Here is a 24,717-nt window from a genome sequence, read left to right as displayed (position 1 = left end):
GCCTGTTTGTACAACTGCTAAAGATACCACTTAGGTAGACACTTGTATTCCATTACACATGGCCACAGTCTGAAACCTTCCAACTAAATAAGTGTAGCAATTATTTAAAATTCAGACACCCTGCCCCCAGTCAGGGGTTAGCGGGTCTGGCTCAGCACTGTAACAATGTAGCTCAGTGCCTTCCAAGGGGAACTAGTGTTGCAGACTCAGAGTGAACATAAATTTAACACTTAATTGTCCACACCCTTATTTCTAGATACATTGCTAGCTTTCTACATACCTGACCTCAAGCTACAAAGTTCCAAAGTATCTTATCATGATTTTTTTTGAAAAAACACAAGCATTGTAACAACTTACTTTACCTATAAATACCATCTATGCAAGTTCTAAGAGCATTAGTGTTACCTGCAGGCAGCACTTTCTCTAACATTCTTGACATCTGCTGGATTGATGCCTTCAAGAACAGGTGAGTCTGGATTTGCAGATCCATTGCTGATATGATCGCTGCTTTCATACCCAGATTCTGTCTTCTGATTTTGCCAGTTATCACCATGTATTTTTCTCTCTGTAAATCCTTTACTTTTCTCAGCATTCCCTTTTCCTTCTGAATCCAGTGAACTTCGACTTCCTGTACCCTGTTTTGTTTCATCTTCATATATAGTCATTAAACCCTTCTGGATTTGGTTCTCTTTTGGCCAATAACTAAAGCTTTGCTCCTTTTCATGCTTAGATTTACTGTTCAGATTTGCCTTGTGCTTTGGGCTATGCTGTTTCTTCTCAGTCTCGCTGAAAATGCTGTCTACATTTAGCGTCTCCCGCATAGGTTTCCAGCCTTTACTTCTGCTTCTGCTGCTGATACTTCCTTTGTCCCTAGAGTCTTGACTGGTGTCTGTATCACAGCCAGTGACACCATCAGTCCGGGTCCTTACCACTGGTTTCTCCCCAGCAGGACAAGCTTCTGATTTATTTGATCCAATCACCTGTACAGAAAGCTTTGCTTGGTGAGATGCACTGTCATGCTTGTAAGAGCCTCTTCCCTGGCTGCTGTGTATGCGCTGATCAGCACAGTGTCTAAGTCCGTTTCCAACTGGAGGAGACCCCGACTTAACACTGGCACGATCTTCCCCCATCAAATCTTCGAAAGGCAAAAAAAAAAAAAAAAAAAGAAAAGAAAAAAGCTCCATAAAAGCTCAATTAAAGTTCTCATTAATTTTTAACTGATATTGTTTCAGTACTTATGTTTATTACACCATCTCAACAAATTCAGTACATTTGTTTTAGAACACCAAAAACTGAGAAATTCTAATCTTACAGGTGTGTTCTCTTCAAGGAAATTATTTTAAAATCTGCATAGATAGTATTGATTCTTATAGATATTTAACCCATCTGGTCATATTTAGAATGTACCTCTTTGCCTCCCAGACTCTTTCCTTGGTCCTTTGTCTGCATCTTTCCGTAAAGATGAGAAGTTTTTCATATCAGCAGCTTTCTGAGCACACTCTCTGGATATGTCCTTTAGCTTGTCCTTTTGGCTGCTATAAGCTAACTTAGCTATAAAAAATACTTTTTGTCAAAGACCATTACTAAAAAGTTATTCATCATCAAAAAATGTCAATACATTTATGTACCATGTTTTTAATGTTACTCCTACTTAAAAAGGCTAATTAATTACATAACGCAAATTAAGAAAACAAGATCTATAGTATATACATGTAGGTATCTCCAAGGACTCCACCCAATAGAGCTAACAAAAGGAACCAAAGCAGCATAATGTCAAGCATGTCTTAAACACCTCTTCCTAAAACTGAATGCTCAAAACATATACCATTCAAAGCATATGCTACTTAAACCAAATTTTATGACTTACACTGAAATTACACTAAAAAAATAAACGTCAGTTTAATCTTGTCTGAACACAAGAATCATAGAATGGCTAGGGTTGGAAAGGACCTCAGGATCATCCAGTACCAACCCCCTCCCATGAGCAGGGACACCTCCCACTAAAAGACATTGCCCAAGGCTCTGTCCAACCTGGCCTTGAATACTGCCAGGGATGGGGCATTTATCACTTCTTTGGGCAAACTGTTAAGTGCCTCACCACCCTCACAGTAAAGAACTTTTTATATCTAACCTGAACTTCCCCTGTTTAAGTTTGAATATAGAATCATAGAGTCATAGAATAGTTAGGGTTGGAAAGGACCTCAAGGTCATCTAGTTCCAACCCCCCTGCCATGGGCAGGGACACCTCACACTAAACCATCCCACACAAGGCTTCCTCCAACCTGGCCTTGAACACTGCCAGGGATGGAGCACTCACAACCCCCCTGGGCAACCCATTCCAGTGCCTCACCACCCTAACAGGAAAGAATTTCCTCCTTATATCCAATCTAAACTTCCCCTGTTTAAGTTTTAACCCGTTACCACTTGTCCTGTAATACAGTCCCTGATGAAGAGACCCTCCCCAGCATCCCTATAGGCCCCCTTCAGGTACTGGAAGGCTGCTATGAGGTCCCCACGCAGCCTTCTCTTCTCCAGGCTGAACAGCCCCAACTTTCTCAGCCTGTCTTCATATGGGAGGTGCTCCAGTCCCCTGATCATCCTCGTGGCCCTCCTCTGGACTTGTTCCAACACTTCCATGTCCTTTTTATGTTGAGGACACCAGAACTGCACACAATACTCCAGGTGAGGTCTCACAAGAGCAGAGTAGAGGGGCAGGATCACCTCTTTCAACCTGCTGGTCACACTCCTTTTGATGCAGCCCAGGATACGGTTGGCTTTCTGGGCTGTGAGCACACACTGCTGGCCCATGTTCATTTTCTCATTGACCAGCACCCCCAAGTCCTTCACTGCAGGGCCGCTCTGAATCTCTTCTTTGCCAAGTCTGTAGCCGTGCCTGGGATTGCTCCGACCCAGGTGTAGGACCTTGGTTGAACTTCATAAGGTTGGCATCTGCCCACCTTACAAGCGTGTCAAGGTCCCTCTGGATGGCATCCCTTCCCTCCAGCGTATCAACCAGACCACACAGCTTGGTGTCATCGGCAAACTTGCTGAGGGCGCACTCAATCCCACTGTCCATGTCAGCAATGAAGACGTTAAAGAAGACCGGCCCCAACACCGATCCCTGAGGGACACCACTCGTTACCGGTCTCCAGCCGGACATTGAGCCATTGACCACAACTCTTTGTGTGCGGCCATCCAGCCAGTTCTTTATCCACCAAGTGGTCCATCCATTTAGTTGATATCTCTCCAATTTAGAGACAAGGATGTCGTGTGGGACAGTGTCAAACGCTTTGCACAAGTCCAGGTAGATGACATCAACTGCTTTACTCTTGTCCATCAGTTCTGTAGCCCCATCATAGAAGGCCACCAAATTGGTCAGGCAGGATTTCCCCTCAGTGAAGCCATGCTGGCTGTCACCAAGCACCTTGTTGTTATTCATGTGCCTTAGCATGCCTTCCAGGAGAATGTGCTCCAAGATTTTACCAGGCACAGAGGTGAGACTGACTGGTCTGTAATTCCCCGGGTCTTCCATTTTCCCCTTCTTGAAAATGGGGGTTATATTTCCCTTTTTCCAGTCGTCGGGAACTTCACCTGACTGCCATGATTTTTCAAATATGATGGCCAGTGGCTTAGCAACTTCATTCGCCAGCTCCTTCAGGACTCGCAGGTGGATTTCATCAGGTCCCATGGACTTGTGCACATTCAGGTTCTTAAGATGGTCTCGAACCAGATCCTCTCCCACAGTGGGCCCAAGGTCTTCATTCTCACAGTCCCTGCGTCTTCTTCTAAGATCTGGGTGGTGCGGTCAAAGCCTTTGCCAGTGAAGACTGAGGCAAAGAACTCATTCAGAACCTCAGCCTTCTCCAAATCCTGTGTAGCCAGTTCTCCCGAGAGCTTCCTCAGGGGGCCTATGCTGTCCCTAGTCTGTTTTTTGTTTGCTACGTACCTGTAGAATCCCTTCCTGTTATCCTTAAATCCCTGGCCAAGTTTAATTCTAACTGGGCCTTAGCCTTCCTAACCTGGTCCCTAGCTTCCCAGACAACATCCCTGTATTCTATACCCAGGCCGCCTGTCCTTGCTTCCATTTTTTATAAGCCTCTTTTTTCCTTTGAATTTTCCTCAGCAGCTCCTTATCCATCCAAGGAGGTCTCCTGGCCCTTCTGCCGCACTTCCTTCTAGTTGGGATGCAGCACTCCTGATCTTGTAGCAGGTGATCCTTGAATATCAACTAAGAGTCTTGGGCCCCCCTGCCCTCCAGGGCTATATCCCATGGAACCTTACTAAGCAGGCTCCTGAAGAGGCCTCTTGTCCTGCCACTACACAGTCCCTAATGAAGTGTCTGTCCCCAGCATCCTTATAGGCCTCCTTCAGATACTGGAAGGCTGCTATGAGGTCTCCATGCAACCTTCTCTTCTCCAGGCTGAACAGCCCCAACTTTCTCAGCCTGCCTTCATATGGGAGGCACGAGGTTTACTTTTATTACAACAGTGGAGCTTATGAAAAGTGGAGTTTATGAGAAGAAATAAAAATCCTTTTGTTTCTGAAATGGTAAATACTGACCATTTTTGAGCCATAATTCCATTTCAAAGCATTCTGTTTCCAAAAAATCTAGGTATTCAACAATAAAGATGGAGGAGAAATATCTCAAGAGAAAGCAGCATCTCTCAGCCTAGAAAGTATGGGAAGTTAGAACCATAAAATAGTTAGGGTTGGAAAGGACCTCAAGATCATCTAGTTCCAACTCCCCTGCCATGGGCAGGGACACCTCACACTAAACCATCCCACACAAGGCTTTGTCCAGCCTGGTCTTGAACACTGCCAGGGATGGAGCACTCACAACCTCCCTGGGCAACCCATTCCAGTGTCTCACCACCCTAACAGGAAAGAATTTCCTCCTTATATCCAATCTAAACTTCCCCTGTTTCAGTTTTAACCCATTACCCCTTGTCCTGTCACTACAGTCCCTGACGAAGAGTCCCTCCCCAGCATCCCTGTAGGCCCCCTATAGTTCGGAGCAAAGGCACTCTGACAAGCAATGCAGAAGTCACTGCTTCATGACTTCTTACAGCTTCATTTGCTTGGAAGTCTAACGTACAAATAGAAAACACCTTTCAACAGAGAAGACCACTATTTTACTGTTCTTTCCAAATATAAGGTGAAGTCCATTAATATACAGGACTACAAATAATGCTGCGTATCACAATATTGCTGGGGAACAGCATTCTTCAAATACTGTGGTTTTGTGATCACAGGCTATGTGCTCCAAAGATCAGGCAGGTTTAAGTTTCTAATATGTCTTTTCATAAATAATATGATTTGAAGGTATAATGATGACTGAGAAATATATCATGGCCTCAAGAGCCACTTCAGAACAGGAATTATTAGGGGTAATAAAAAAAATTTTGCATTTACAGTTCTCAAGAAAAGTTAACATTCCATGGCAGATATAACTTAAACACTAGTTGCAATTCCAAGATTCATTCAAGTCAATGATAGAATTCTATCTTTAGAAATAGTTCTAGTCCAGAGGCTAGCATACATCTGAAATGCTATCAACTGAAGTATTTCATAACAGAATACATTTTGGGTTTTTTTCAGGGACAGGAGTAGGTAATACATACCTGGACCTCTACCACCACTAGCTTGAATATGGCTTCTACTGAATGCTGAATTATCTGGCTGAAGTTTTTTATGAGCCGTTTGATTAGCAGGGTCTCCGATTACATTCTCCTTCATTTGGTGCGATTTAGGAGCATAATGCTTTTCAAGTCCTATCAAATAACAATTATTTTTAGAAATTAGGAGTTTCTAATTCAAAGTTACCAATATCTAAATTAAAAAAACTAAGAAAACTTCTTAATTGTGGATTAAAGAAAACCCCCATCAGAAAACCACACCCCATTTCAATATGGTATACAATAAAGTTCTGCAGTATTTTATATACTGTCATATTTATAGTGGTAGACTATAGTGAAATACGGTCCTCAATTATTTCTTCCCTGAAGCAGCCTACGACCAATTGTTAATCATTACGTAAAGATCAACATGTCAAATTCAATTGTCCTTTTATGTTATGTTTAATACTAAAAAACTAAACATAAACCCTTCCCCCCCCAAAATACCACCACCACCAAGTCCAAACCCCACCCCCCCAAAAAAAAAAAAAATAAACCAAACCAAAACCAAACAAACAAAAAAAAAACCCCACAAAATAAATCCACAAAAACCACCAAGGCAGCAGTACAAACTACAGAACTAAAGAACCAACAGAACTGGCTTCTTACATAGAGGCCTACACTATATGAATCCTGGAGGTAAGTTTCCTGCAGCTCCTCCTGATTTTTTCCCAACATTCTGACTTGTGCTCTGTGTATGTGCATATATACATATACACAAACACACATGCTCCAAATAGATCTATGTGTACAAAGCTTTTTTGTATAGCATTTATCTTTTTATAGCATTTTTGAAGGTATTTTAAATGTATCAATAGACACATAACATCTGCATACACAAATATATATTTTTCTTCTGGAATTTCTGAAATTATTAGTAGAGTAGCTATGAACAATCCACAAAGGAAACTCTTTATTTCTCATTATCCATGAGTCTCAATTTACATTCCTTTATCAGACACAAACCAAACAGTTCTAGAATTGCATATATACACTAATCTCTTTTCTTTTGAGACCTTTTAGATAATTAGCAATTGAAGTATTTAAGAACAAAGCAGCTAATCCATTACATTCTCCTTTTTAATCCCCATTTCAGAAGTATAGTTAATATGGCTACTGGAAAAAAAAATGTTGAAACCAAAAATCTTAATTACCCAAGTCTTCGCTATTTCCTGCTGTTGCTTTACATTGAGACCAGTGAATAATCTGCTTTGGAGCATCTTCTGGAGATATGGCTGTGCCATCTGGGTTAGCATAAAACAGCAACAGTGGCTGAAAGTGACATCGAATGCACCGGGAGACCACATCTTTCCATTTTGTTCCGATCTAAAAACAAAAAAAATTAAAATAATCCAAACAAAACAAAACAAAACAAAAAAATCTAAACAACCCCCCCAAAACCTTATCATCATCATTGAACCCAATTATGGAAAGAATAATTTATTAGCAATTCCAATGCCTAATTCCAAAGGTACATTAAAATTCAACATTTGTCACAAGAGTTCATGTAAATTGCAGCAAAAAAACAGAACCTGTATTACATGGGCTAACAACCACATCAACACTGTGAATACTGCTGCCAGTAATAAGGGCTTCTTTTTCATTAAAAACACAAATACAATTAACTGTAGATAAATTCATTAATATTCTGAAATATTTGGTATTTGGAAGGCAGAACTGGAAAATAGTGAAATCAATTCTAAAACCTGTGAAACTCATTTACAAAACTAAAAGCTAATTTTATTAAAGATATTTGTTTCTCTTGTTTCAAGTTTGATGTCAGAAGAACGCATTACAGAAAGGTAAAGATCATGAAATTGGGCAGCAGTAAAACAAATATTTACCTCTTTTACATTTGCATCATCAAACAGCACCCATTTGCAACTCTTGGTGTGAAAGGCAAAGGCACAGTAATGTCTGCTTGCGTAGCAAATCATTCCCACTAGAAAAAGTTCACTATTTTTGGCATTTTCATCTGTAACTCTATAAAACAGCTATAAAGATGGTTATATATTTCAAAATGGGTAAAACATTTAGCCTCAGTTTTCAAACCTACTACTGGCATTTCAGCGTGACAATTGGTATCAAAAACACTGTTGCATTATAGAAATTTTCATCAGTAAAATAATGATTTTTGTACTTACTAGATCTATTTTAATGTTTATTTTTGCATAGTTCAAAGGGTGAAACAATAATGCTCTGAAATAATTCCACAAATGTCAAACTGGACATAATATTCCTAAATTTTTAACTAGGAATTCATCTACATTCAATGCTGTACCTAGGCACAAAACCTGTACTTCTGACTGGACTTTTTCCTCTCAGATACTAAATTAAACAGCACATTATAAAATGGTGAAAGTAGATATAAACTTTGAAGTTAAATTGTGCTTTTCAAAAAAAAATAGATATGTATATATTTATTTTTACTATATTTACATATACATAATACACATGTAAAATAAAACTCTAGAATGAGCAAATAGTAAGTCTCAGATCAGATACCCCAGGAAGATAAAGTTGTGTTGCGAGATTCCGTATAACCTCTTCTGTCAGGTCAGAGTGTTCTGAATCCCAGACTAAACCGATTGTCACAATCTCAGGACAATTCATAAGAACACGACGAATTTTTATTTTTTGACCACAGTTACTCTACAAAAAGGGAAAAAAATGTGATGGGAAGGAAAACAAATATGTTTAAAACAATGGAAGTCCAAAGTTGAGTTACTAGACAAGAAATAGTGCAATAATACAACTCTGCAGCTTCTTTTAATTCTCAAATTATTGTGTTTGTTTCTAAAAATTTAAGGATAAAATTCATGATAAAAAAAAACATACTCTGATGACTACAGCTAAACTTCCACATCCAATCACCACCTTAAAACAGAAACCTCCAAAATCACCATCACATTTTCTCTTTTGTTCCTCATCCATTTAATCATTCAAGCTTAACTCTGTGTTCTTGTGTACTTTTCTATGGTTCCTAAATTAACAGTATTTATTCAGAGAAAGAGATACATTACATAGAATAAGCTAAAAGAGACTATTTTTGTCAACAGAAACACACACTTATTCCCGTTAGAAATTAAGGCTGTTGGGCTGTCAGTGTATATGAACTGAAGCAGTTTCACTCTGAAAATATACCTGGTTCCAACTAACCAGGTTGAACATGAAATGAGGAATAAAACACAAACCTAATAACTCAACTGTCTAAACAGGCCACTTGCACCTACATACCATGTTTATCTGTAACTGGAACAATAAAATAGAAATTTAAATAAAATAGAAATTTAATTTTTTTACCCCTAAGTTGGGCTGTGTTGAAGTGGCACAGGTAATCCTACTTTTCAATCCAATTTATTATCTTAGAAAGCTGTCCGTTGTATCTTGAAGTAATGCAGCATCTTTGTTTACTTACGGGACAATTTCTGTAGTCATCGCTAGTATGCGCTGCCTGCAGCAGTTCCGCAAACATTTCTGCCTTGAGACGTTCATGCCTCTCCATCATTCTTTCTACTTCATTACTGTTAAAAAACAAATGGATATAACCGTTGATATCCCTTCTTAAGAGATTTCAGTCAAACCTCAACTATATCTTTTGACTAAAAAGGAAAGATAAAGAGGTAAAACAGTAGTGATACATACTTTTTGTAAAGTTCTCTCTAAATCTTGGTTTTGAAATTCAGATGTTACTTTTGGACCATATCTCAAATAAACGTTTTAACAAAGGAACACACATCCATTTTTAACAATTACAGCATTCCTCTGGCATGCTTTGCTTATTCTTGAAAGGGTGTATATAAAAAACAATATACAAGAATAAAAGCTCTTACCACAGGGCTGTGGTAGAAATATAATGCACAAATTCCGTAAAAGGCAATGGGTCTGATGATGCTCCACAACTACGACATACACACTACAAAAATAAAAATACTTTTTATTTACTCAGGACAGTGGAAACCAATTATCTGTTAAAGAAATCAAATAAAGGTCTGACCTGTTCATACAGTGTCATAGCAAACTTCTGATGAGAAATACAGGATTTTGAAGTGCACATATCTGTTTCGCTGTTTGGCACTAAGTGAAAATGGATCCTCTCAAGGATGTTTTCCTAAATAGAAAAAATAATGTAACTATAAACTCAACTGGTGAAGTCAGAATATAGGAGCAACATTACAGTTTAATACTCCAACTACTCCCCTTGGCTCCAAATAGTCCACCTGTAAGTTTAATGTGTATTTAATTCCCTTCCTATTCACAGTTCGATGATGAGAATTTTCTTCATCTCAAGGTTTCCATTCATTAACGAAACAGCATAAGACAACAGTTATGCATCTGTTCTTCCAAAATGCATTCTTCTCTGGAGGAAGCGTATCATCAAGAAAAAAATAAAGAGCCGTTCTTACAGTAAGATATGATATTAATGTCGTTGCATGCAATAGCTGAAATGTTTTTTTTGGATTAGGCCTCTGTCTCAGTTCTTCATGTTTTTATGTTTTTTTGTATGTATGTGAAAACCCACCTAGCAGGTAGGTATCCATCTGTGGATACTCACATGAATGTCCAAAGCTGAAAGTATTCAAAGCAGCAACTATATTTTCTGTCCCTCAACTTTGTGCCTGAAGGTTAATAGTGATACATCTTTTCATAGAATCATGGAACCAACTAGGTTGGAAAAGACCTTTAAGATCATCAAGTCCAACCATTACTCCAGGACTGTCAAGACCACCACTAAACCATATCACTGAGGGCCTCATATACATGGTTTTTGAAACACTTCCATGGATGGGGATTCCACCGCTTTCCTGGGCAGCCTGCTCCAATGCCTGACCACCTTTCTCTGTGAAGAAATTTTTCCTAATATACAATCTAAACTTCTCCTGGCGCAGCTTGAGGCCGTTACCTCTTGTCCTATCCCTTGTTACTTGGCAGAAGATACTGACCCCAAACTCACTACAAAACCTCCCTTCAGGTAGTTGTAGTGAGTGTTCAGGTCTCCCCTGGAGCCTTCTTCAGACTAGAACAGTTCCATCAGCTGTTCCCAGTAAGACTTATGCTCCAGACCCTTTCACAAGCTCCATGGCCCTTCTCAGGACCTGCCAGCACCTCAATGTCTGTCTTGTAGTGAGGGGCCCAGAACTGCATACAGGATTTGAGATGCAGCCTCACCAGTGCCAAGTACAGGGGGATGATCACTTCCTGGCCCTACTGGCCACACTGTTTCTGATACAGGCCAGGATGCTGCTTGGCTGCCTGGGCACAAGCTGGCTCATGCTCAGCTTTGTCTATCAGCACCCCCAGGTCCTTTTCTGTGATGCAGCCTTCCAGCCACTCTTCCCCAAGCCTGTAGCAGTGTATGGGGTTGTTGTGGTTCAAATGAAGGACTCAGCACTTCACCTTGTTTAACCTCATACCACTGGCTACAGCCCATCAACAGTGCCTGGCCAGATCCCATTTTATTTTTTTTAAATGATCCCATTTTTTTTTAATGCTGAACAATTTTCATAGTCTAACAAAGGACTTCTTAGAAAGGCCTCTTTACCAGTGTTCTACATGATTTTCAGTCATCTTTTATTGCAACAGTAATGGCTCATGTTTTTCAGGGAGACACTTCATGCAACAGTCAAGATCTTCAAGTATTTTTTTTATTCTTGGATATGAAAATGGAAATATCTTCTGCAGAAGACTTCAGAAACAAGATGGCTAGTTTCAATGGGATGTATTTCAATAACTGATGAAAGAATGCTTGGAGGAACAGTCTATATATTCAAATCCATAGACACCTCTTCTCCCTTCAAAGAAAACCCTTCTCTCCATTCAAGAACTTTTAGCAATGACTGAGAGCTCATCATCCTCACTGACCTCCTGTAGTAACCATATTTCACATATCCCTCTGCCCAAGAGAGTTAGGGAGTATGGAGCAAATGCAAGATTACTCTATCCCACATTACCAGACACTTTACTCCATGTGCCTGCGCCTCTAAACTGGCATAAAGGAGGTTTGTAGTATTACATCATTTATATCCCACCTGTGAGCCTGGAGAGACAAAACAAGCAGCCAGCTTGGCATTCACAGAACTAATGTAATTCTACTCAGCTATTACAAAGAATACTTAACGAAGCATTCTGCTGCATCATCCATGAATCCAAGCTGGAAACGCTGTTCATCCTTAAAACTTTCTGCTAGGGCATGTCGCATATTATCTGATGGCAGTGCTTTTTCTCGACTGTGTTGAAATTGTGAAAATATTGTCTAGAAGGAAACACAATTACTTAGCTTTAGTAGCCATTTGACTAGACATTATAGTTCTACACAAATACACCAGTTCTTACGCAGCATGCCTAAGCAGCAAATATTGCAAATGTTTATTAATCTATGCAGTTTTAGAAATTACCACTTTATCTTAAGGTTACATAGGTTCCTTGTTCTGTTCCATATTCCATTATAGTAAGTTATGATACCAAACTTAGCTTAGATCCAATCGGAAAACAACATAAATAACAGCATACAGAAGTGCAAGTAACTGAGCCCCAGAAGCAACACAAGCCCTAGTCCATAAATGTAAGGCTTTTTTAATGCTATTTCTGGAAAAGTGGCTCATGCATACATATGTCATCTTTACAGATGATATGTATTTCTTGGGGCATAATGTAATGCCACTCACATTAGTTTAATGCCCACCGTTTATAAAATAAAGTAACAACTACAGACAGGATTGTATCTTTATTTAAATTATGGATATGAAAAAAAACCTCATAAATTAGATAGAATGCTTTTAATCCTTGCTCAGCTCTCTGCTGAACCAGTGCACACAATACAAACAGAAAAAGTATCTGCAGATCCAGAACATAAGGATAAATTGCACTTGATTTTTAATTAATTTCCCAGAAGAGGTAGTTGGCTGCTACTACTCTTTTTGACAGAGATATGCAGCAAGTGGCCTTATCATTTAGCAAGTAAGGAAGGTTGATTTTGAAAAAAATGGAATTTAAAAGATCTTACACAAATGAGAAAACATTTGCAGATATTAAAGGGTCTATTCCACTATCAAGAATTTTAAGTCAAAGTTTAGAAAAAAATGAAGAGAATAAACACAAAGCAAATAGAGAGAAGCCATGTGAAATATAAATAGAGATCTGCATTTTTCACATAGGACTTAGTTAAAAAAAATCTGTTGGACAGAAGGCAAAGACACAAGAGAAAAGCCAAGTTTCAGTACTAACACAAAGTAGTGTTTTAACCATGATTCGTTCCAGAGTAAGTGTCTGTCAAATATTTAAACTTCCCTCCATAACAAAAAGCATGTACTACCCATAAAAATTACAGTTGGTATCTCATGTAAACATTCAAAATTAAGTTTTTAACAGATCCGATAATACACGTTAACTCTGCTTTTAAAACATTTATCAATTCTCTTTTTGGCTGGTAGGTCATTTTTTTGTATGCAACAGAGCCTTACATGTCCAGATTTTAAAAAAGTACAGATAAGCAGTTATGCAGATACGTATGCTCATTTTAGTGGCCTGCATTGCCCAAGTCCCAGTGTTATCCAGAATTTATTGGCTATGCAGTTTACAGGAAAGGCTGATCTACATAAAGTAGCCTTCTTTTCCGGGGAAAAAGAATGGTTAAAATAGCCCAAGACCACAAAAAAAAAAAAAAAAAAACCAAGCCAAAACCCCATACTAAAACCAGAAAACAACCTAAGTTACCAAAATGCATCTTCATCCAGTATATACACTGCATGAAAATCAAAACACCTCAGGTTCTGAACATAGAACAAACAGAATCACTCATCCCATATCTCTAAAAAGCCAAGAAAGAAAAGTTAACAGCTGACATAATGACTGAGGACAGATACTTCCAAATGTGTTAACTACAATGTTTTGAGTTCAGTACCTAGGCTACTGGCCATAAAGTTATAAAGTGTTCAAGGCCAGGTTGGCCAGAGCCTTGGGTGACATGGTTTAGTGTGAGATGTCCCTGCCCATGGCAGGTGGGTTGGAACTAGATGATCTTTAGGTCCTTTCCAACCCTAACTATTTTACGATTGTACACTATTATAAAAATAACTAATTTCGTTTTAACCAATTTCAGAACAGGCAGCAATACCACTGTTTAACAGCATTCTTGGGAATGGATCAAAATAGGAAGATTGTCCAGACAATGCAAAATATTCAGGTACAGTAAGCTGTTTATAGACAAATCACACACAGAAATGCATACTGGCAGTAAGCAATCCCTCAAGAACAGATACTTGAAAGAACAAAGAAAATTTCAAGTCCTCAATTACAGCTGCCTTATGAAGCAGCTGAAGCTAGTATACTGCTTTGGAAAGTGACCTCAAGCGATGCAAACCTTAACCTTCTTTTTACTGGAACCCCCAAAAATACAGGAAGAGAGCGGACATTAAGGTACAGCAAGTGGTATGTTCAGCTTGAAATAAAAGCAGCACCTGGTCTTCACAAGTGCACCCTTAGAATAGAGCAATTCCTTACTAACAGGTTTGACTGCAACACACCACACTTTCTTCTTCATGTTTGAGCACACTGAAGTGGATACATTATTTTTACTATGATTTCAGCTATATGATTAGCCATTAAGACTATGTAGTGTAACACACACATTCCAGCAACTGCCATGCATCAATCCCTTTTCATTTCTTAAGGGTGGTTACAGTGCAACTTCGAAGACTGTGTATGAACTTCACATGTAATATGGGTCAAATCAAAAAAGATCATAAAATTTACTCCGTATTATGATATCAGATACAGACATGAATCTCTGGACACATAAAACTCTAGGAAACTGAAGATATAATCCCAAGACAGACACAGAATTTTTTCTGAAAACACAGGAATGCCTGAGTTATGATCTGGACTTTATGTACAAGTAACACATTTCAGTCTGTGAAACTCCCTGAGAATAAACTCTAAAATACTTGGTTTATTCTCACCTACAATTTAGCATCATCAAAAAACACTTCCTCAGTTAGCTACATTTTCAAATAATGTTTTCCTTTTATGCTCCCTACAAATGAACAATTCCCAGTTCTGTGTATTACTGTATCTACTACCGTATTTAAAGAACATTCTACAGCCCTGTATAGGAATCCCAGAAGTGTCTTTATTTTCAAATTGCAGTAAAAGTAGAAAGCACATACTACTAAAAACATACCCATGTTTTTTCATTGGTATTTATACCCAAATGAAAGAGATGTGCTTGCAGCTATTTCCCTAGTAACTGCAGACAGCCAAATACCAGTGCTGTAAAAGCAGTAAGAACGTAACAGAATTTGACAGACTTTAGATGAGTTAACAAAATGGTTTGAAGCATAAGTTTTATGTGCTAGTAAATATATGCAGATCTGACTTATTTTCTACATTAAAACCAAAAACATTAACAGCTTTCATTAGTTTTCCACTACTACTACCTTTCTTCATTACTTCTAAACTGAACAATTATATTCTCCACCGTCATCATCAACTACAGAATAAAAAGAATCTTGAGCACTTAACAGACAGTAATACAGTTATTGTAAAAGAACTGTTTTCAAACACTACAGGAAAGAACAAAAGCATATGTATGTAAAAATATCTCCAAGAGGCTAGCTAGAAATTTTCAACTAAGTCTGTCTTTAAGAAAAAAGTTTTATGTAAAAGGAGACAAATTTTTGTACTGTAAAATTTCTTCTTTAAACACAGTATTTGTTTCAAGCATCCTTAACTCTAAATTGTTTATTCACACAAGAATAACTTAGTCAACCAGACATATATATGACAGGAATATAAACTTGTGACAATTACTTATTTTTCCCTCATTTTGAAAGAGGAGTCTTCCAAAAATTATTCTTTACCTTTAAAGCACAAAATATGCACGCATCTCCCTGACACACATGTCCAGTTAAACCTCTTAAACTCCGTCGAAATATGTCAAGCTGCCACAACACCTATAAAAATAAAGTTTCACAGAAGTAATGAGTTCTGAAAGTTCTATGTTTAAAACAATAACATACAGTAATTTACTTTTTGTTAGTTTTTTGTTTTTAATTTCACATAATGTACAACTAGAGCACCACACTGCTACAAGAATTATGATCCTTTTCCATTAGCTTGGTGAATAGTGGAAATGCAATTGCATTTACAACTCAGAATTCAGATCTGTTTAAACTTTGTGAAACAACGGCAGACCATGTGTGGAAAAAGAGGTGAAGGACTCTTAAGGAAACAAGTAGCAAGCTAAACTGTGTACAGAGATTCTAAGTCTTCTTATGGCTTTACAAAAGAGGAAGGTAGCAATGGCTCTCTTTCTCATTCCCTCTCCCCCATTTTGTGCTTTCTTTCAAATAAATAAATAAAAATATGGAAACTGAACTGCTGGGTAAAATGCAAACATTATTTTGGGTTAAATCTATACTACATTCTTATGGTCTGTTACTAAAATGATTGCTGTAATGCATTTGTTTTTCCACATATCAAACTAACCCTGGGGCTTAATAAGGTGTGTTTCTACTTTTTATTTGTGTAACTACTCTGTACAAGGGTAATGTCAGCTTGGCTACACACACTGCTTTCAGTAGCTGATGTCTTGAGTACATAACCTGTGCAGTAGTTCAGAAAGTCGCGAATTAAAAAGAAAACCAAACAAACCTCCACCTCCCCTTCAAGTAAATTCCAAGAGGCACAGTAACAAATGCATATCCAGGTGAAAAACCCCAATCCTATCTATAAATATAAAACCTAAAACTGATTAGGATGCATTTGAAAATTAATATCTGAAACTCAGTTCTAAAGGTTGAACATAAGTTAAAAGGTACACATTCCTCCTTGCAAAACAGCAGTCACCAATCAGCCACTGCTTGACAAACACCAATAGGATGTGAAGTAGTAGGATTCTCTGAAACTGTAACTAAAAATTACTTAGAATTTAATTTTAGGGTACTCTAAGTGAAAAGAGCAAAACTGCAAGAGAAAATAGGTCAGGCTGTTCCCACTGAATGTGAAACAGCAAACTCTACTAGATCTATTAGACGTATTTTAAGTGTATGCAGACGCTATACACACCACGTAGAGATCTTTCCAATTTCCTACGTTTAAATCCACACTGTTTTTAAGAACTAGAGCGTTGTGGGGTTTTTTTGCAGGAAGCCAATGCAGCTATTTATAGCCCTTGTCAGTTTGGTAAATAATTCTGTACAATTTGATAATGATTAGGTCCAAAGTTAGTTACACTCCAAAAATTACTTTGTTCTGCTGTTTATTTACAGAGCCTAGAAATTTGCTGCTGTTAATTTCCAAATTTAAAAAAAGACTACGATATAAAGTTAGTTATTCCTGGTATACCCATTTGCAGACTGTGTCAAGACTAGCATTGCTCTGTCAGAGAATTAAGTAGATCCCTATATTCCCTGTCATAAGTAGGCTTGCAAAATATCAATTTTTCACCAGATACTGCCACTATTCCCAAGAGATCTGAAGAGCCACCATTTTTTCAATTTCAGCTCAGAACAGTATGTAAACAAACACATGCAAGAACCTGGTGAGTAATACATATGCATATAAACAGTAAAAGAAATCTAAATCACATTTCTTTGGTATCAAGTTTATCTCCTACTCTAATTCATAGAATCATAGAATGCTTAGGGTTGGAAAGGACTTTAAGATCATGTAGTTTCAAACCCCTTGCAACAGGCAGGGAGACCACACACTAGACCATGTCGCCCAAGGCTCTATCCAGCCTGGCCTTGAACACTGCCAGGGATGGGCCATTTATCACTTCTTTGGGCAACCTGTTCCAGTGTCTCACCACCCCCACAGTAAAGAACCTTTTATATCTAACCTGAACTTCCCCTGTTTCACTTTAAACCCATTCCCCATTGTCCTATTGCTACAGTCTTTCCTATCAGAATCAAAGCTTTCAGCTATACGTGCATCTTCTGACATGTCCCAGAACAACAGGCTTGTGCTAATGTTGAGAAAAGAGTATTTTAATAAAAACAGCATCCTTTTCAATACAAATAGTAGTACTGATTGCCCCACATTAAAAATATCTTTGATTTTGACAGGCAACAAACTTATGTTTGACAGAAACATTAGTTTAAAAATTCAGCAGCAAGTTTTAAAGTTAATGAGTTTCCAAATGCAAAATGGAAGTTTTTCTGATATTCTTAATGCATGCAAGCAAAACAACACTGTATTTTTTTGCAAAATTAAATATTTAATACTCAATTTCTTGAAATTAAATATTAAATATGATTACTTCCATAGAGTAGTCTTTTCTACAATTTTCTACAATTGCCACATTTCCTTCCTCCCCTTGCCTTAGGAAAGTTCATTCCATATAGACATGCTATTCTGTCTCACTTGGAATCATTAAGAAGTTTAACCAAGAACTGAACTTAACACTATCGAAATTTCCTGTAGAATACACATACTGCAATATGAATTATAAGAACAGCATTGCCAAAAGAACACTTTCGTTACTGTGACCATTTAAGCTGCTATAAAAGCAAAACTGTTAATAAATCAAGCTGTTTTCTTACCTGAACAGCACTATTAAGAAAGCAGCTGTTTTGTCCTGGTTCATTTAATAAGCCTTTTGTAGGGGCCAGGGACAGTATACTTCCAGGCTGATAAACTCTTCCAAGGTTACCCCCAGGTTTTCTTAAGAATTTCACCCATGCCATTATTTTTTAGTCTTTATAATTGCAATATTTACACTTAAATAATTAAGGGTACGATGGGTGCAAGGCAAAGAAGGTCCTATGAGAATTCCTCTAAAATCATGGCGTTGCATTCAACTCTGTGCAACAGTAACCAGTCACAGGTTTAAGTCCATTTCCAGGAGCAGCTGTCGGCCATCTACCATGATCAGTGTCTCAGTCAAAATACAGATATATAAAATTTTTAACTCTCAGACTTAAATAAAACCAAAAGGTGTCCAGTTAAGTTTAAAACGTGAAAAAGTTACTATAAGTTCTTATTACGCAAATAGTACAGTAACTGACTTCTCCTTCCAGGGGTATCAATTAAGTATTCCTATAAATCACCAGCTGTATTATATTTCAAAAACGGAAAGTTCTTAACAGTTGTTATATTCCTGTTCTCTTATTTTGTTCCATCTTCTTTTTACTTTTAACTGTGACCCATGAAATACATTCCAGTTTAGAAGACTCCATGTTTATTTCATTCTCTTTCCAGTGAATCTGAAATAAGAAAAAAAAAAAGAAAAAAAAAAAAACAGAAAATATAAAAATACAGTTTCCAAAAGGTTAAATCCTCCAAGGTCAGGAAAGGGATCATGTGCAAAACAACCTCCTAACCTAAAGGTAGGTGCAACTATAACCAGGGAAGAAGAAAAGAAACAACTGCCACCTAAAAGTTGTTATAAAGGCAAAAAAAGTATTTTATGTCATAATTGTCTTCTAACTTACTAGACACCCCTAAAAACCATGATAAAACTACTTTAATGGTTGTGCTAATGCTATGCAACTGCTTATAAAAAGAACACTTATCACATGAATTTTCTGTCTCTGAATCTCCAAGTCTAATAAAAAGATTGCCAAGAAATATTTTTATCCAACACTTGAAAGCCTAAGACGGTTTTGATTTCAATATCCTAGCAAATTACACAAACCAATACATATTTCTATGCCTGAAGATTACTAAAATGTACAGATCGTCAGCTAATACTCAGCTTTCAAAAATTTCTATTGCCTAGTAAATACCACATAAATATTTTATTAGCCTGGTTGTATTCTTAAAGCATCATGAAAAACATATCAAATAAAACAAGAGCAGTCTAGTAGATGCCCCTATAACTGATTCTAAAAATTTCAAATTCCATCAGTAAGTTGTTTCTTATTGCTGAAGGTGCATGTTTAAGGCTAAATGACTCATCATCCAAAACACCACAGGCACATGTAAAGCCCATGCAGTCATCACCTCACAACAATGGACTCTTCAATCAGTTTAGCATAACCATTTAATCACTACACAAAAATCTGAAGTAACTGCACAGAGCAGAATAAAGTTAAAGGAAAGCAACAAAGGCTGCATATTTGTGAAGAGGAACAAAAAAAGGGGGGGGATATTGAAATTATGGCCTCACATTACAACCAAAATATTCACTTAAATTTTACAAGCATGTGAAATATGCAGACTTATCACTATAATCTTTTCAACTGTGCAAGCCTTTCAAGATTGGTGAGCAGCATTAAAAAACAAAAATAAAGTTTCCAACTGGAACAGTGGATAAATTGAAAGATAACTTTCCCCAGCTCAGAACAACCAACAACACATAAGCAAACAGTTCTACGACTCTTGATTATTGTACAGTTGGGATACCACAGAAACAAATTACATGACTTCCAAAAATACCTGCAGGTAATCTTGCACCCCTAAAACTATTGCCCTTTTATTTAAAAGAAACATTGGTACTTGCCTGCTTTAAAAAACAAAATATATATAAATCACTAACTGGAACCTAACCAAAAGTCCTTTCTGCCCCACGCATGATCAGATGTTTTTGTTTGTTTACTGATGCTACTGTACCTCACCCATAAGTAATTTGATTTAACAATACTGGAAATATAAATATTAAGCGTGATTTGTGACAGCACTGAGGAAGTCTGCAATCTAACTGGAAACTGATCTTGACAGAAAATCATGTGGTAATTTTGTTTTCTTTATGCTTACTTCAATAAACCCAGAAAGTAAAAAAAAAAAAAAAAAAAGTACCAACTGGAAACGCATATTAGTTTAAGATCTTATCCGAACCTTAATTAAAAGGAGTATCAATTTCAATTTTTTCTCCCCACATAAAAGTCAAAGTGCTCCACAGTGTAACATCCATTTTTCTACAAAGGGCCAAACTCTAAGAAAATCGGGACAGAGGTGAAAGTAAGAGTAAAACAAAGATTAGCACAGGAAAAGAAGTCTGAAGTCAGGTATGCAGAAGTGTTAACATGGTATCTGTACAGAGCAATTAAAGGCAAGAAAATATTTTCACTTGAAAAATATTTTCATTTGAAAGTTTCAGTACAGTACATTTATAGAAAACAATGAATCACTATAGTAAAGAGGAGTCAAGTAAAAAATGTAAGGTGTATAGCTGTTTGTAATCAGACACATATATATGAATACATATTAAAAAAAAAAAAAAAGTATTCAAGAAGCTAATACCACACATCAAAAGCACTTTGTAATATGAAGCATCATTTGGCCCAAAAGGTTTCCTGCTATCACAGGGAATCATAACTTTTAACTGCTAAGGATAACATCAGAAATATAACCAAAAAAAAAAAAAAAACCAAATACAAACCCCCCAAACCCTCAAAAAACAAACAAACAGCCAAAAACCCCAAACAACCCAGAAGAATCTTACATTAAACTCTTTCAACCACCAAATACTTTCTACTGATTTCTGATTTAGTATTTCTCTATTCATATTGAAAAATTGACCCAATACATTTTTGTCAGAGAAAGAACCTTCCCCTTGACATATTAGAAAAGCTGCTTGAGCATGCACTTTATTGGTAATACAGGGTTCCCGATTCCATTTTATACAGTTTCCCATACGGAGAATTATGTGCTGTTTTCTCCATCCTCCTGCTCCTGTCCCAGAAGACAAAACTGATGTTAAGATGAACTATATTTGGTAATCAGCAATGTCAAACTGGGTACAATGAAGAGGAAAAAGAGGAAAGAGACTGGACTGGAACAGTACAGAGGGCCTGTGCTTCCCATAAAGGTGTGAAGTGTATTTGCATGCCAATGCATGCTTGAGGTGTCCCTCATAGTGCTCTTACCTTTGAAAAGGCAAGAGCAACAGGATCAAAATAGTGAGGCAGAAACACTAGGCTTGCTGTCAAGAGTTTCCCAACTGAATACACTACATCTCTCATCTCCAAAACTGCTTATGCACTGGTACCCCAACAGTGGCAATTCAGTAAACCTGTTGCCTGCTGTCTGCATTTCGTGTACAGATTGTTCAGCATACAGCAGCCAAAATAAGGGAGTTCTTCCAGAACAATTTAAGACAAAGAGTACTCAATCACTAAGAACTCCTAGAAAGTAATTTTGTCTGGCATTTCAGGGATGCTTGGAAGTATTGTGTACAGTTGTGGTGTCCTCAACATAAGAAGGACATGGAGCTGCTGGAGCAAGTCCAGAGGAGGGCCATGAGGATGAGGAGGAGACTGGAGCACTTCCCATACAAAGAAAGGCTGAGAAGGTTGGGGCTGTTCAGCCTGGAGAAGAGAAGCTGCTTGGAGACATCAGAGCAGTCTTCCACTATCCGAAGGGGGCCTATAAGGATGCTGGGGAGGGACTTTTCATTAGGGACTGTAGTGGTAGGACAAGGGGTAATGAGTTCAAAGTCAAACAGGGGAAGTTCAGGTTAGATATAATGAAGAAGTTCTTTACTGTGAGGGTGGTGAAGCACTGGAATGGGTTGCCCAAGGAAGCTGTGAATGCTCCATCCCTGGCAGTGTTAAAGGCCACATTGGGCAGAGCCTTGGGTGAGATGGTTCAGTGCAAGGTGTCCCTGCCAACGGCAGAGGGGTTGGAACTAGATGATCTTAAGGTCCTTTCCAACCCTAACTATTCTATGATTCTAAGCATTTACCTGCTGGGCTGGGTTTCAGAGTTAATCATTCACTGCAAAAAAATAAAAATAAAATAATTTAAAAAATGGTTCTGGGTTCTCTCTATGTTACTGTCACATTTCATTACGATGCTGTTTAATTTCACATCCACAAAGTTGTGGATTCAAATAATTCCAGCTATTACACAAGGCAAGTGCACACAATCTTATCCTAATAAATTGCAGGATACATTCATTGCACAGTTTTCATATCTGGGCCAGATATTGATTTTCCAGAGCACTGTGATATATTATTCATACAGCCTCTGCTAAGTACCCACAACATCAGTACACCTTTTCCTGAAAATTTTAATAAAACACCAGAAAGATCAGAAGCTACTTAAATACTATTTCACACCAACCATCTTAAATTACTTTTTCTAGAAATTGATTCTTTAAAGTGCATAGGTCAAACTAAACATACTTCCCCCTGCAACAGTTCAAACATGCCAAATATATAAGACAAAGCAAGAAGGGCATGTCAGAAAGGTATTCCATCTAAAAGATCTGTCTGTACTTCTCAACTAGAACTTCGCACCAAATGGGCACTCCAGTCCCCCTACTACTCTTTTGCCCCCCAGATGGTCATTCAACCCAAGGAACAGACAGAAGCTGTGAAATAATACTATCTTGACATAGAGCTCTCTATAGGGGCACTGCAGATAAGCCTTCCAATGGTGCCATAAGCAATGTTACTAACTTATGTCATCTATTTGTCATCACAGCCCTAAGGAGACAAAGTTTAGACTAGCATCTTGTTTTTAAATTTACAACATGCAAGTATATCGAAGTCTGAGTTTGTCTAAAAAAAAAAAAAGAGGAAAAGGAAAAGAGGAAAGAAAAAAGCCAAAATCAAAGAAAGGTATTGGTGAAGACACTGGCAAGGATGTATAGCTCTAGTCAGAAGGAGTATTTTTTTGTCTGCTAACAAGCCTACCCTCAAATGTAGGCAGTTCTATAAACCAGAGAAAAGGTGATGCTGATCAACCTTGGTTCCTCCCACCTCCCATAATGTTTGGCTAAGCTTTCAAATGATTGGGACCTAGACCAGTGACTCCCTTAACTCAAATTCAATACTTTACAGTATAATCAGGAACTGCAGACTATTCTTACATGCAAGTACATGTAGGTAAGCCTACTAAGAGGACTGTAGCATTTATTAGCCACTAGGGTTTACTAGTTCTTTGCAAGTTCCTGGCTTGGCAAAGGTGTGGGTCACTAACAATAGCTTCTAAGTGACTGAATCACACATAGTCTTCAGTAGGTGCAATCTTCCAGCAAAACAGTTATTTCACATAAATGTAATTGACATGCTACATGAGATTTTTAGCAACTGAAAGTTAAAGAACTATTCTTGCCCTTCAGACTAAAGGGATCAGTTTTGGATGACTGTTTCCAACCAAAGGCACTAAACAAGGGCTATGAACTCTCCGAATCAACATCCATTTAAAAGCCTAAATTCTCCTACCTCACCTCCCTCTGAAGAACAGACACTGTTCTTCAGTCATCAATGATCTCAACAAGCACATGGCTACCTTTTGTTGTGCAGCCTTATGGAAAAAAATACATGCCTGCCACAAATTTCTGGCCACTTCCCTCTATAGCTTCTAGAAGAACAGACACACTAGTCAGAAGAAACACACGTTATCACCAGTTCTGCTGCTATACACTAGCACACAAGTAACTGCAGCCATCACAGTCTTTTCAATATAACAGGTAATGTCACTGAATCAGCTTACAAATCAGCACTCACTATCTTACCTAAACAAGTGACTTTCTACAAGCAGATTTAGGTTTAGAAATCTTTGATACTCATTTAGATAAAACTGTTGAGATAAACAGCTGAGATAAAGTCTGAATCCTGAAACTATCAATGCTTGGCTTCTGATAATTTTACATCTCACAGCTGAGTTCTCATGTGGTTTTCTACCTACTTGGGGATTTTGCCACCTCTGCTCCCTATTTCTTCTTACAAGGTCTCTCTCTTCCAGCCAGCTGCCTGTTTTCATGTACTTTGTAAGTACATAATCATTTATAAGCCTTCTAGACCTTCCATCAAATCAGGTGAAACTTGCGATGGGTTAATAAGTTGTTGGCTCTGTGTCTCTGAAATTTGTCTGAAGAATCATTATTTACATCTTCTTAGCTTCAGTCTGCAACTACTCGAAGTGTGTTGCATGACTACTGGCAAAGCTTTTTCATTCCCAATGCTAAGGTTACTTTTAAGCAACACAGTTTTTTTGCTTCTGCTTGGAAGTTCACACCTTTGCGCTGAGCCTGGCAACCTACTCAATGGTCTGACAACTGTGGTAAATCGATTTATAAAGTAATATATGTTAAAACTTAGGAATTTCAGTACAAAACAACAAAAATTTGGAAGGAAGAATGATTAAATGC

At 37.8% G+C, this 24,717-nt stretch overlaps 1 protein-coding gene across 8 annotated transcripts in view; it reads right to left on the bottom strand.

Moving 5' to 3' along the window:
- Window positions 1-24,717, bottom strand: part of USP53 (ubiquitin specific peptidase 53) — a 41,988-nt gene that overhangs the window by 13,681 nt on the left and 3,590 nt on the right. For 3 of the 8 annotated variants that reach the window (XM_065685603.1, XM_065685610.1, XM_065685620.1), the window contains exons 2-13: window positions 18,218-18,880; window positions 15,533-15,625; window positions 11,794-11,928; window positions 9,673-9,786; window positions 9,509-9,591; window positions 9,094-9,199; window positions 8,181-8,327; window positions 7,520-7,669; window positions 6,830-7,001; window positions 5,622-5,771; window positions 1,408-1,551; window positions 406-1,135 (exon numbers count right to left, since the gene is read on the bottom strand). In XM_065685603.1, the coding sequence (XP_065541675.1) occupies window positions 406-1,135; window positions 1,408-1,551; window positions 5,622-5,771; window positions 6,830-7,001; window positions 7,520-7,669; window positions 8,181-8,327; window positions 9,094-9,199; window positions 9,509-9,591; window positions 9,673-9,786; window positions 11,794-11,928; window positions 15,533-15,625; window positions 18,218-18,361 (2,168 nt within the window). In that variant the 5' untranslated portion in view covers window positions 18,362-18,880. Of the gene's footprint in view, window positions 1-405; window positions 1,136-1,407; window positions 1,552-5,621; window positions 5,772-6,829; window positions 7,002-7,519; window positions 7,670-8,180; window positions 8,328-9,093; window positions 9,200-9,508; window positions 9,592-9,672; window positions 9,787-11,704; window positions 11,929-15,532; window positions 15,626-18,217; window positions 18,881-24,717 lie in introns of those variants that run through there. The other 5 variants (XM_065685571.1, XM_065685579.1, XM_065685585.1 and 2 more) reach the window with 3 other exon arrangements.

The sequence above is a fragment of the Lathamus discolor genome, chromosome 1, assembly GCF_037157495.1.
Source record: "Lathamus discolor isolate bLatDis1 chromosome 1, bLatDis1.hap1, whole genome shotgun sequence".
Taxonomy (NCBI): domain Eukaryota; kingdom Metazoa; phylum Chordata; class Aves; order Psittaciformes; family Psittacidae; genus Lathamus; species Lathamus discolor.
The sequence above is the reverse complement of the archived record's forward strand: the minus strand, read 5'-3'. Positions and strand labels throughout refer to the sequence as shown.